Raw genomic sequence first — 13,258 nt, 5'->3', positions numbered from 1 at the left:
AATGGCCGAATAATACTCCCTGATGCAAACGTTGATCGCACCGTGAACTGCAGCCTTCCCGGCGACGACGCATTGCTGCTCCATCGGCGTCGCGGCCCTCTATAGTCTGGCGTTGGCAGTACTGAGCCTCTGCTCGGGTTATGGGCTGACTATGCTCGCGCGCTCGCACAGTAAAGGGTGCATACACTTATATTGGCGTCGCCTATTTGCATGACTCACTCCCCGGCGCAGCAAACACAAGAGGAAAACGGCGTGCTATAATTGTCTTTGCGATGCGGTTGACCTGCGAAGTTAAATCTTCCTTTTTATTTCGCCTTGGTGAGCCTTCTTGCAAACGAAACGAAGTAAGCTGTGTTAATGCCACGCTGCTGCGCTACGTAATGCAACGCCCAGTCTTACCGAGTAATTGTTACTGCTCATCAGGAACGGTTTGTTGGCCATTGAGTACCCCTTGAGAGTACAGCTGAAACGAGAACTCCGCACCGGGAGCATCCTCGCACACTAAGACACCGGACCGAACACGTTCAGCGCAGTAGTTCCTCTAAGCGTTTAGCACTTTCACCCCATGTTCCGTCCCTGGGAAGTAGCGGTGCACCGTGTTGTTAAAAGCCCCTCTACAGCCTCGGCGGCGGGGGCGCGGCGCTTCATCGAATCACCCTTGCTTCGGTGGCTCTTTCTTCGTCGTTGAAATTGATAACGCCACCACCGCTACTGTGGCGTTAGTTCTAAGCTCAGGGCCTTCATGGAGAATGTCTCGCGCGGCTGCGCCCTCCAATCACACTTTCGCCAGAGTTCGTCCTCCCCCTTTCTGCTCGCACTATACGTGGTGTCCCTTCTCTCCGTTACAACCAGGCCGACGGAGAGGGACGATGCCAAACCAGCGGAGCGGACGTTTAAAAACTCTGCTCTAAAAGTTTATATCGGTGTCTAGAAAAGCTTGGCTACACAGTTGTTGTATTGCGTTTCCGATCTTCCACATTAAAAAAACGATTACCAGCTTAAAAGATCACCTTTCTCCAAAACTTGGGACTTCGACGATTTCTGTGCGCAAACCGGCCTCATTTGCTAAATAGGGATCCCAGGGGCAGTTTTAGAACACCACACGCACCATCCCCTGCTCCTAAGGAACACGTAAATGGTGCATTGCACGAAAGCCATTCTCCTCAATAACACGGTCGAAAGCGGAATCGCTCAGTGCGATACAGTTGGTGCTAAATTATGTCCTACTCGCTGTAAAGAATAGACTTCTGTGTGTTTTTGGCGAAGGCTTTCTCATTTCCAACAAGGCACAAGTTCATGTGCCTGCTTTTATGAAACACGTTACTCTTAGTTTTTAAACTTATAAATTTGTTTTGAATATACCTGTAGTGTTTTATGCGTGCATTTCAAGAAATCCTCAAAAAAGTATTAAAATATTTCGTTCCATATCCTAATATCAGAAATATCCCCACAGCGTTCATATTTATTAGCTTAGAAATTTAAGCATGGCCGTATAAGTGGCCCGGCAAAAGCAGTTTTTGTGGGCAACCATTTCTTGAGTCGAGATTGAACGCTCAGAAAAAAACTAGGGTCAAAATGCATACGATTCTAGGGAATACTCAGTTTTACGTATTAACATCTTAATTGCACTTTTTCGACATATCCTTTAAAATGCTTTGAAAGTAGTTCGTTAAGGACACCCTTGTGAAGGTTCGGCGCTTTTGCTGAATAGATGGTTGGCATGGCGATGCTCCACATTTATATGTACATGCTAACAAAGTACTTAAGTACTACGTAAAATCGGTAATCAAACATGAGAGAAAAGATAAACCTGAAATCCGTTGTAACAACCATAAAAATAACAAAAAGGAACAATCCCTAACCATCCAATGAGCACTCAACTTTGGCGACATAAACTGGCAGCTCGAATGCTATTCCGCACTGTTTGGTCTCTACTGCTGAGGTAATTATTTTGGCACACCATATTAATCCTGAGCCGCTGACTGCAAGCGACTTCTCCTCTTAAATAGAATATATCCGGGATCGAAAATGCATTCGTAATATATATTTGTATTATGGGCGATGCCTCTCTTTCCCTGTAATACCTGACTACTTTCTTGTAACAAATTGTTCCTGCATTTTTTTATTGGCAGCCTCACAAGATGTATACATATTAGACAGTCAAATGACAGCTAAAACAATTGCATAGTCATAATGTATTGGAGCTCTTCCCAAGTCAGCTCAGCTGGTGCATAAATATTGTTCACCTGTTCATTGAAACAACTTCCACATATTATCCGAAGCCTGTGTATATTACAAGCAGCCCCACGATTAGTTCTGGATATTGACGGCTTTACCTTCAGCCTATTATGTTCTTGTAGGCCATACAAGGCAGGACTGAATGCGAACTTCCTTAGGCAGTTTCCTATCATCTCCATTAAAACAAACGACACACAAGATCGCCACTGATGATGCGTTCCGGATAGCACTCGTTCGTCGTCGTCATCGTCCTGGCTGCGATGTCACAAATTAAAACTTTCTACACATGCATGCGGATACGCCACAGTTTACCTCCTCTCCAAAGAAAGCATCAGCCAGATGCTAAGGCGGGAAGGATCGGAAATTTATTTTCAACCCATCAGGCCCTCGCGAAGAATGGTTTCCTGCGAACGATGTGGACAACCTCAAGTCGACGACGAGAGCGCATTGTAGACAGGGAGTCCACCGGAGTAACTGCATACGTGACGTCGCTAAGTTGCTGTAGTACTCTGCAGGGCCCGAAGTAGCGCCTGATGAGCTTCTCGCATAGCCTTCGACGTCCGATCGTGCTCCATACCCAAACGTTCTCACCAGGCTGGAAGGCGGCATGCCTGTGGCGAGCGTTGTAAGTAGCAGCATCATGCAACTGTAGTTGCCTGATTCGATGTCTTGCGAGCTGTCGCATCTCTTCCGCGCGCTTGGCGAACTCCTGCGCAGTCTGCGTCACCCAAACCGTCGTGACGGAGCCGGGCATCTAACAATGCGGTTGTCTCGCAACCGCACAGAAGAGCGAACGGCGTTATGTGCGTGGCTGCATTGGCTGTATTGCATTGTACGTATTGGCTGTATTGTACTGGCTGTATTGTAGCCAAAGTCCCGTACGGTAGAACTTGGTCCCAACTCTTGTGTTGCTCGTTGATGTACATGCTCAGCATGTCTGCAAGTGTTTTGTTTAACCTTTCGGTCAGTCCGTTTGTCTGCGGATGGTAAGCTGCTGATCTTCGGTGGGAGTACCGGTGAGGTTTATTATGGCGCGCAACGAATCTGCGTTGAATTCGGTACCCCTGTCTGTAATCACCATTGCGGGATCATAGTGGCACAATAGAATGTTTTCGATGAAAAAGTGTGCCATGTCGAGAGCTGTGAAACGCTGCAGGTCTTTCATTTCGGCGTATCCGGTAAGATTGTCGGTCGCGACAAGTATCCAGTTGCATGTCTAAATCTCCAAACAACGCAACACTTGAAAAACACGAAACAAATGAAGGGAACCCAAAAAAACAAACTTCTGTATCTGGATTTGAATTTGAAACTTTGAAATGAACATTTGCACTGGTGTTATCAGCCTAGCTCCGTGAAGCCAATTCTGAGTTATGTGTCGGAGGCATTCCCAGTGGGTAAAACGTGGAAGTGCAAACTCTCTGTTAGGTAATGTCTTTGGATAGGCCATGTGTGCATTGGTCAAGTGCATGGATGGTCAAGTGCGTTGCCTCCGAGATGCCGGTTTCCCTAGCAATGTTTTGAGATCAATATATGAAAAAAATTATTTATCATCGTCATCAAAAACAACAGCCTTTTAGGTCCACTGCAGGAGGAACGCTTCCCCCATTGACCTCCCCCCGTTTCTGCCCTCTGCTGCCCGTGTCCATTCCTTGCCTCCGAATTTTCTTACATCTCTCAATCGACTTAATGGCCTTCGTCTTCTTGTAGTCCCGTCTCGCGGAGTCCACCTGTTGACCGTTCATTGTACCACATGGCCAGCCCAAGTCCATTCCTTTTTCTTGACCTGAACTATGATATCATCTAGCCTAATTTGTTCCGTAATCCAACCTAAGAACCTAATCCAACCTAAGCCGAGCGCAGCGTTGCCGAACCCGGGCGCATGCAGCCCTTGACCTCTTAAGCAGAGATCGAGGTAGTGAGTTTATCGAGCGGTAGCGAGGTAGCGAGAGCGAGGTAGCGAGTGTCTGACGCGGTCGTGTCAGACACTCGCTACCTCGCTACCCCCCCCCCCCCAACACACACAAATCTCCACCCCGAGAACACGAGCGTCATTTACGCGTTCTTCAGACGAATAACTTTCCCCATCCTATCCGGCTTCACCTTTTTACCCGCCAGACCTCCCCACTTTACCGATTTTTGCGGAGAACCCAGAAATATACACCATATATTCTGAGGGTGTGGCCAGTCCCCACTGATTCCCCCCAAACCTGAATCTTTCTACTGCCGAGCTTTGGGAGACCACCTTGGCGAGTACCGGCCTGGACGACTAGATTCGGCGGGCTCAAAGGGCTGTCGATGCTGCCCGCGCTCAAGGCATCCTGGACTGAGGACGCCACCTTCAAGCTTGAGTAAAATCCCCTCTGTTGATTTTAATAAACGTTTATTCTCTCTGTCTCTTTCTTCTGCAAACACTCATATTTTCTGTAGAAGGATGGGGTTTGGCTTTTCAAAGCTCAAAAATCTCAAATGTTTTATTTTTTCAGTCCTATTCTGTTACTCAATATTTTGCTTTCATACAGAGATATTGCGGATTATATCGTTGAATGGGGTAACGCTGACGATGGTCATGGTTCACCTGTCACCTTTACAATATTTTCAAAATCGGGCAATTCGTATTATTACTAGTAGCTTCATTATGGTAGAATTTTATTTGTAGAAACTGCTGTCGTGAAGTTATTATTTTACTATGACGGGGGGGGGGTATTGGTGCTTCAAGTTCTCGTTAAGAAATATTGATATACATCCACTGAAAACTAAATTGTGCAAAGTAATAAATCTACTAAGCTTACTGCTAATAAAAATAAGTTTCTGCCTAAGACCGGCAGTACCTAGCCCCAGAATTCGTATTCTCAAATTGTACACCTGTACCAATAAACCATCATGATCACCGCCTTCCTTTCCAAATATGATTGATTGTGGGGATTACGCGCCGACGCAACGCAGAAGATAAGGTGCTCCGTAGTGGAGGGCTCCGGATTAATTTTGACAATCTTTTTTTTTGGCTTCTTGGCCTCCGGTTCGTGTTATTGGCGCTCTCTTTCGTTTCCTGCGGGGCGACCCTACGTTTTGCGTTGGGTAGCCCCCCCCCCCCCCCCCCCCCTGTGCTTCTGGACGCCCTCCGCCACCTTACTGCCCGTCTCCTTCGTCTCGCCGACCAAGATGGCCTCTATGCAATCCGCTGCCGTGAAATACCAGCCACCAGTCCCGAAGGCGCAATGCTTCAAGCTTGATGCCCCCAAGGATGCTTCCGTTGACGACATCATTGATGCCATCGAAGACGTCGTGGGTCCCCACGGCCTCAAGGGCCTCCAGCCCCAAGGAGGCATGAAGTTTTGTGCCGCGGTTTCGTCCACTGCTGCAGCTAAGAGCCTCAACGAGCGTGGTGCCATCGTCGTGAATGGCACTTCGTTCCCCGTTACATGCATAGGTCCTCAGATCGTGTACGTCACCATCTATCGTTTCCAGTGGTACATGAACGACCAAGATCTGGGAGCAGCCCTGTCGCCCTACGGCAGGGTGCTCAGCGTGCACTACCCAAACTTCAATGGTCGGCCGCGCATTGAGAACGGCGTTCGTCTCCTTTGTATAGAGATGAAGTCACCCATTCCAAACTTCCTGTCTGTGCGAGGATACAAGGTACATTGCGAGTACCGGGGCGTAAAGAGAGTGTGCTCTCGGTGTGAACGCGAGGGCCACAACCGCTCCGACTGCAAGACGCCGTGGTGTCCTCGGTGCGAGGACTTCGGGCACGAGTTCGACTCATGCTCGGCCGTGTGTCGCTGCTGCCGGGGAGACCACGCCATGGCGGACTGCCTGCGGCCGCGGTTTTACGCAGACGCAGCGAGTGAGTTTCCCGAGCTTCCTCGCGGCGCCAACGAGGCTTCGCAGGCGACTTCATCCAAGCGACAGACGCCACCCGAGGACATTCCTTGCAGTTCTGTGCCTTCGAGCGATGACGACGCCTCGAAAACCACGACAAGCGTTGAAGAAACGCCAATGGATGACGTTGAATCATTGCCCGCACTTGACAGGGACACGTCATCAACCAACGAGCTTGCTAGCCAACCCACTGCAGCGACAGCGGGCAGCTCATCCACCGATGATTCCTTCTCCCCGGCCAGCTCTTCGGAAGTCGACACAGAAGAAGGAAGCTCAGCGGATCAGCGTAAGCAGCCATCTTTGTCCAAGCCTGTGGATCAAACACACGTTCCAGCGGCCAAGGCCCGAGGTGCCCGCAACCGAGGACTCCGCGTTCCCTTCAACGAGGACGACGCCAAGCCCGCCCGCCGAGAAGCATCCAAGCCCTACCACCGTGATGCGACGGCAGCAAGTCTTCCGGCTGGCCTCGCACTACACCAGGACGACGCCTCGCTGCCTGCCGACCCACTTGTCTTGACCAAGCAAGCACTCTCAACACAGAACAAGGACCCGCGCCTGATTAACACAATTAGCCAGGTTGCGGACCTATTGGACAGCTCTCGTGTGGACAGCAAACGCGAACATTCATCGGCAACCGACTCGGATCACACGGCAGACATAAGTAAGAAGCTGTGTCTGCCTATTTCTAACGCCAGTCCAGACTTGTAATTGAAGGGGCATCAATGGGTTTCGCAGCCTTTATTAACGTTCTTTTTCTACCGGAGCCCTTGCTATTCGTGCCCAAGGGCGATGATTCTCGCTGGCGAGCAGGGGAACACAAATTGCGTTTACAGGCTTCGCGAAATTTCATTGATGCCTCTTTCATAACATTGTTCCTTATTTTGTTTTTTGTTGACCCCAGCGGCTATCATTGGGTCCCTTCTGGTTGTTGCTCCGTTCCGGGTCGCGTGACATCGTTCCACGTTGACACGGCCCCTATCGAACCACCTATATAGTTGCTCCGTGCTCGCGTGCCGCTCATGTCACGTGTAATTTGTTTTGTTCTATTTTGCGCCTCACGAGGTGCGTTCGCTACGCCAGGCCCAAGGAGCTCGTGGTATGTTCGACGTGCGAGTCGATCACTGAGCTCAGTGCAGAAAGAAAGGAGCATCAACGCTAAGTAGCGCCTTAACCTTTTATGCTAGTGCACTTTCTTTCCTTGAACGCCCAAGGCTTTCGAGACCAGGATAAGCAGAGGGAGGTTATGCACTTTGCTCGAGCGCGAAACGTTGATGTTCTTTTCTTGCAGGAGTGCAATTTTCGCACGCCTCGAGATGTTTCCCTGTTTAAAGAGCGCTTCTGTGTTGACGCTTTTTTTTACATTGCCGAACTCGCCTGCCTCAGGAGTTGGCGTAATATTTTTGCGACCCAGTTTGCGCCAAAAAGCGCATGCCACCTTTGGGTTTGACGGCAGAACGATCGCGGTCGATTTTTACCTTTTTTCTCGCCGAGTACGTGCTGTAAACGTGTAAGCGCCGGCACAGCGTCACCTTTCTACAAATTTCTTTCCATCGCTGGATGTTTAGTTACTCCACAGTTACCCCACATTTTTACTGGGTGATTTTAACTGCGTTTTAGACCCTGTTCGAGACCTTCGGGGGCCGGGTCAGGGAAGACCGCGGCGCGGCGCGTGCGCTCTTGGTGATTTGGTAGATCAATTTAGACTGAGTGACGCTTAGGCGCAGACCCACGGCGGTACCTTCGCTGCAACTTGGGCGAGAGGAGCGTCCGCCAGCCGGCTGGACAAATTCTATCTGCCCACAGAACTCAGTCGATACCTCGAAAGCTGCGAGGTGCTGGTGTTTCCGTCTGGCACACCTCGTATTTCCGACCATTCTCCCGTCTCCGTAAAGCTGGTGCAACGCGGAACCATCTCCAGCCATGACATGTGGCGTATGGACATCTTCCTGCTAGCGGATCCTGATAGCGTTTCTTCTCTTAAGGACCAGCTGAAACCCGGGCCGCAGAGGAACGAGTGGGAAGACTTCAAGTCGAGTTGGCGCAAAATACTTATGGAGGCGGGACGCCAACGTAAAGCGCGCACCTCACGAGAACTGGATGAGGCTTTGAGGAGGTTGCGCATCATAAAGAGCGGGAAAATGACATTTGCCATGCGCGACTATGAAGGTCTGTTGAAGGCGCGCTACGAGAGGCTTTTGCGTCAGTCGTCTAGCGCAGTGGGTCGCGCATTCGTGCAAGGCAGGCCTTTGTCAGACCCGTCGGCACTAAGGTATATTAGGGAAAGTTCGGTACATGACGTCGGCCGAGCGCACGTGCCCCACGTTGTGTTGCCGAACGGCGCCGCCAGTTCGCGTCCAGCCGACATAAGTGCAGCGTTCACTCAACAAATCAGGGAATTTTTAAGGTGTCAGGAGAGCGCGAATCTTCCCCGGAATTTCAGGAGAATATTCGCAACTTTTGCGGTGAGCTTCCACAAGTTCCCAGTTCCTTAGCTGACACTTTGACCGCTCCTGTCTCTTACGAGGAGCTCTGGGATGCAGTCGGAAGCATGAACCAGTCCTCAGCCCCGGGGCCAGACGGCATCCCATTGAGCTTTTACAAAGGCTTCTTTTCGTGCCTGAAGGACCCGTTGTTAGAGATGGTGAACGCCTTTTCCACCCATGGTGTGCGGCCACTTTCTTTTAAAGAGGGCAACATAGTCCTTATAACGAAACCAGGAGGGGAGCCGTCAGACCCACGAGCATATAGGCCTATTACTTTGCTGAATACTGACTATAAGATCGTAGCCACGATAATTTCAAGGCGCCTCTCCAAAGTGTTGCCGCACGTAATGAGCCCTGCCCAGACATGTAGCGTGCCGGGGCGCTCGATTTTTTCGGCCCTATCTCTCACCAGGGACTTGTTCGCATTCGCCACTCGAACAGGCATTCCAGGCTGCTTTGTATCTCTGGATCAAGCTAAAGCCTTTGATCGAGTGGAACATCGTTATTTGATGGCCGTTCTTCGCAGCTTCAGCTTTCCAATGGAACTTACTACGAGGTTAAACCTCTTGTACCGTGGCCTCACTACCCGACTCCTCGTAAACGGACAACTTAGCGCCCCTTTCCCAGTTGAGCGAGGGATCAGGCAGGGGTGCCTACTCTCCCCCCTACTTTTTGTCCTGACAATCGACCCTCTAGTTAGACGCGTGGTGAACTCTCCTGGCATACGCGGCTTTCCCCTTCCCGGACAGGCCCAGGTAAAAGTGTCAGCGTACGCAGATGACGTGTCCCTGTTTTTGCGGGACGACAGCAGCTTTACCGCGTTCTCGCGCCTCTATTCCAAATACAGCGAGCTGTCTGGCGCGCAAATAAACAGGGGTAAGAGTAAGGCACTGCGATTCGGAGCATTCACGTTAGACCTTTGGGGAGAAGTGGAGTGGATCGCCGCCGTCAAAGTCCTTGGTGTAACGTACCACGCCTCGGGGGAGGTGGCGCGTGAGACATGGACGGGAATTGTGAAGAAGGCCAAAAAGCGCCTGTCGGTGGCTGCGCAATTTAAACTGTCCTTTACGGAGCGCAGCTTCGTAATTAAAGCATGCGTTTCTTCCGCTCTTTATTACGTTGCGCGCATAGCTCGTCCACCCCGAAATGTAGTGCGGAAGCTGGAGAGCAAGTTCTTCTCTTTCTTTTGGGGAGGAAAGACGGAGAGGGTAGCTCGGGCTTTCATGCGGCTCCCAACCAGCATGGGGGGATACAGCCTTCCATGCATGTCGACAATGTGCAGCGTCCTGGCGTTGCGTAGGTTTGTAGATTTGACGCGAAACCCGGACTACATAGGAAGCAGCTTTCTAAACTACTTCCTGGGCACATCCCGAGGTGTGTTTTACAGTGACCTTTACATCGGCCCTTTGGCAGAGGAACCGCCGCCGTTCTACACCTATGTCACGGAAACCTTTCGAGAACTGTTAGCACAGATCCCCGACTTGCAAATTTCGGACATTGCCCCAAGCGAACTTTGCGAGCAACTTGCTGTGGCGGAACTCACTGCGGAGCAGAAAGCGCGCTCTAAAAAGGCGCGCTGGAGGCAGCTGACTTCTTCGGTCCTCCCAGCGGACGTCAAAGATTTCGGGTGGGAGCGTGGTTGGGGCGTTCTGCCCACTAGAGACCGCTTGACAGCGTGGGGCGTAACTCCGTCAGCGCGGTGCCCTCAATGCGGACAAAATGAAACTTTGCGACACGCAATCTTTCAGTGTTCTGTAGCGAGGACGTTTTGGACGCTGATGTCTAGGATGTTTAAAGTACGCCTAGGGGAGCGCACAAAATCTCGCGATGCCCTAGTAACTTTTCTGTTATGTGTGGGGGCCCTGGTTGTGTGGAGGCGTCGTGGTGTCGCGGCACTCCGGTCCCGGCCTCACAAGGCTATGTTCCCCATGTTGCTGCGTATGCGCGCGCGTCTGTTCGAAGACCTGGAAGCGGAGCTCGCAACGCTGGGGGAAGAGGCGTTCCTCCTGCGTTGGTCGTGCCACTTCATCAAGGTCAACAACGCACGTTTGGAAATAAGAATAGTTGAATATTAGCCCTGTAACCATACTAAAACAAGTTAGAATATTAGCCTTGTAACCAGACTAAATACGATACATAGTTATCTGCAGTGTTCACTTTACATGTGTGTATCTGTAACTATGTAAGACTGTAGCACTTCCACTCACATTCGTGGTGTTTCGACCCTGAAACTACTGTTCGCGTTTGCCAACAACTCGACTTTCTGTTTATGTTGTACCCTGCGTGGTACAAAATGTTGCAACTTGTGTGTAGGCCAGCGGCAGCCACTTCTGGATTGTTGTTTTTCTGTGTTTACCTTTTGTCATGTATATTTGTCACCCGATGAGTAGTTCCATCGAGGCATGTTATGTATCTGCTTGGATGGACAAATAAACCTCTTCATTCTGGGGATCTTTAACGTGCGCCCTAAATCTCGGAGACACGGGCGTTTTGCTTTAGCCGCCACCAGAAAAGCGGCCGCCGTGGCCGGGAATCGAGCCCGCGTCCCGTGGCCGGGAATCGAGCCACTGAGCCACCGCGGCGGTTTGCTTTAAGAGTATGTTTAACCGTCTTCTGTTGCATAGTTCACTACCTTACGGTGTGTTGTGATTGATTGTTTTGTAAAGTTTTGTTCGTTTACGACAAATTTTATATGCCGGGTAACCACCGAGCTCTTTTGCTTTTGTGTACACTTTTGTGTCATGGTAAATGGCAGACACGTATAATGCTGCGTTAATTGTCCACACAAATGTATTTTTTCTTAATTTTTTTTAGGTTGCACTTATTCCCTATTTATGCTGCATTCACTTACACGAAGTTCCGCTCCAGTTACAGCAATTGTTAAGTTTGTTTTCATATAATTAGTTCCTACAGTTCACTGCGTTGACTGTATCTTCGCGTTGTCATAACTAATGCAGGGTCTTTGCGCTGTCGGTTCAATACGGGATCATTTTGTGACCCTTGTCGGTATAGTACATTTTGCAACGTAATCTTGGAAAGCATTAAAAAACAGTTTAAGAGAGTCATAGCTACACAATGTTTGTTATATTGAAATTAGAAAATTATCGCTTCGTTCAATCAACAGTGATATACGCGGTGTAACTAACAGCCTAAATGTAAATAAATCTTCTTCCTTCTACAATCGATCGTTTTTATAATAAAATTGGCTCTAAGAAGGTTTCAGTGAACAGTGGCTTCTAGAACGAAATAGAATACAAAACACTATGATGTAATTTTCTACTTCACTTCAGGCGGTTGGTCACTAGTGAAATGTTTGTGTATATACTAGAAGTGGCAAACCTGCCATGAAAACTAGTTTAGCCAAAAAATCCTTTTCAACTCGATTCCCGGCCGCGGCGGCCGCTCTTCTGATGTAGGCGAAAAGGAAAAACAGCCTTGTGTACGAGATATCGGCGCACGTTAAGATCTCCAGATTGTCAAAATCAATCCGGAGCCCTCCATTCCGGCGCGCCTGATCGCCTGCGGTGCGTCGGCGCGTTAAACCCTCCAATCAATCATATCCTTTTCAACTATAACAGCATTATAGCACCAATATTTTTCTTACCTCTTTGTAGTGAAGAAATATCGTAGTGTTTCCTTAAAGGACTATTGATGATGTCCAGATACATTGTTGGCGAGCCGCTGATATCAGTACACCTGGAAGAGAAAGGAAAATGTTTAGTGCTTCGAGCGGAACAGCCGAACGATCTACAACGCCTAGTGTAATCTTTGAAAGGGGAGGGTGGATCTGCGAAAAAACGAGAAATAACAAATCTTAAACCCACGTCACAAGTACATAAAATCCGAAAGCTTGAGCTTGCATTCTAAGATTTATAAAATTGATAAGATTGATACTGCTGAGATAGAAAATGTGCCGAGGAAAGCTGTTAGGTTTATTTTTAACACTTATTACTGGCGCACATCTCCATCAAACCTCTTACAGTCAGCAAACATGCAAAAATTGCAGGCCCGACGTTACCGGGATACGTTAGAACTATTCTATCTGATATATTATGATAAACTCGGCATACCCAAAACTAAGTACATTGAACCGATCCAACTGCGGTCAACACGGTCATACCACTCAAAAAAGGTCGAGGAGGTTACATGTCGTACAGACGCTTTCAAACATGATTTACCGTTTCGCACGGTTGACTCCAACTCTGTACCTGCGTTCCTAAACGAACTGCCATAACCGTTTTTTTACAGTTGGTATTTCGGTAAAAATGTTGCGGTCTGTTCCTCTGTTGTTTTTACTTTGCAGCGAGTACGTTGTGACCCTACCTATAACATTTTTTCCAGAAGTTTGTCATTACCATGCCTTGTAACTAGCTCTTCCGCGCATACAAGTGTGTGTGTATAACCATGTCGATATTTTATAGTATTGTCCGTTGTATAATACCGCGACCTGTCTTTCTCCTCACTGTTATTTTGGTGAGTGTTCTTGTACCACTTTCACGCACTCCTCCTTAAAGGATCCATGAAGAGAAATTACAACTTTGTTTAACTTTAAAGAGTTAGGCTTCAGTACCTCCCTCAGATCCATTCCGGCCGCGAAAGATGTTTTTTAACCGATAAACACACACGAAATACTTAGGAACTTTCAAATTTCCCGCCAC

General features: G+C 49.0%; 1 protein-coding gene across 3 annotated transcripts in view; it reads right to left on the bottom strand.

Annotated features, from left to right (window-relative positions):
• The window catches only part of LOC144149912 (medium-chain acyl-CoA ligase ACSF2, mitochondrial-like), a 197,421-nt gene that overhangs the window by 28,067 nt on the left and 156,096 nt on the right, over positions 1 to 13,258 (bottom strand). For all 3 annotated transcript variants that reach the window (XM_077681646.1, XM_077681645.1, XM_077681644.1), the window contains exon 10: positions 12,205 to 12,296. In XM_077681646.1, coding sequence (XP_077537772.1) covers positions 12,205 to 12,296 — 92 coding nt within the window. The remainder of the gene's footprint in view (positions 1 to 12,204; positions 12,297 to 13,258) is intronic.

The sequence above is a fragment of the Haemaphysalis longicornis genome, unplaced genomic scaffold (assembly GCF_048455015.1).
Source record: "Haemaphysalis longicornis isolate Haplotype H1 unplaced genomic scaffold, Haemaphysalis longicornis Haplotype H1 scaffold_8, whole genome shotgun sequence".
In the NCBI taxonomy this organism is placed as follows: domain Eukaryota; kingdom Metazoa; phylum Arthropoda; class Arachnida; order Ixodida; family Ixodidae; genus Haemaphysalis; species Haemaphysalis longicornis.
This window is presented reverse-complemented; position numbering and strand designations above follow the sequence as displayed.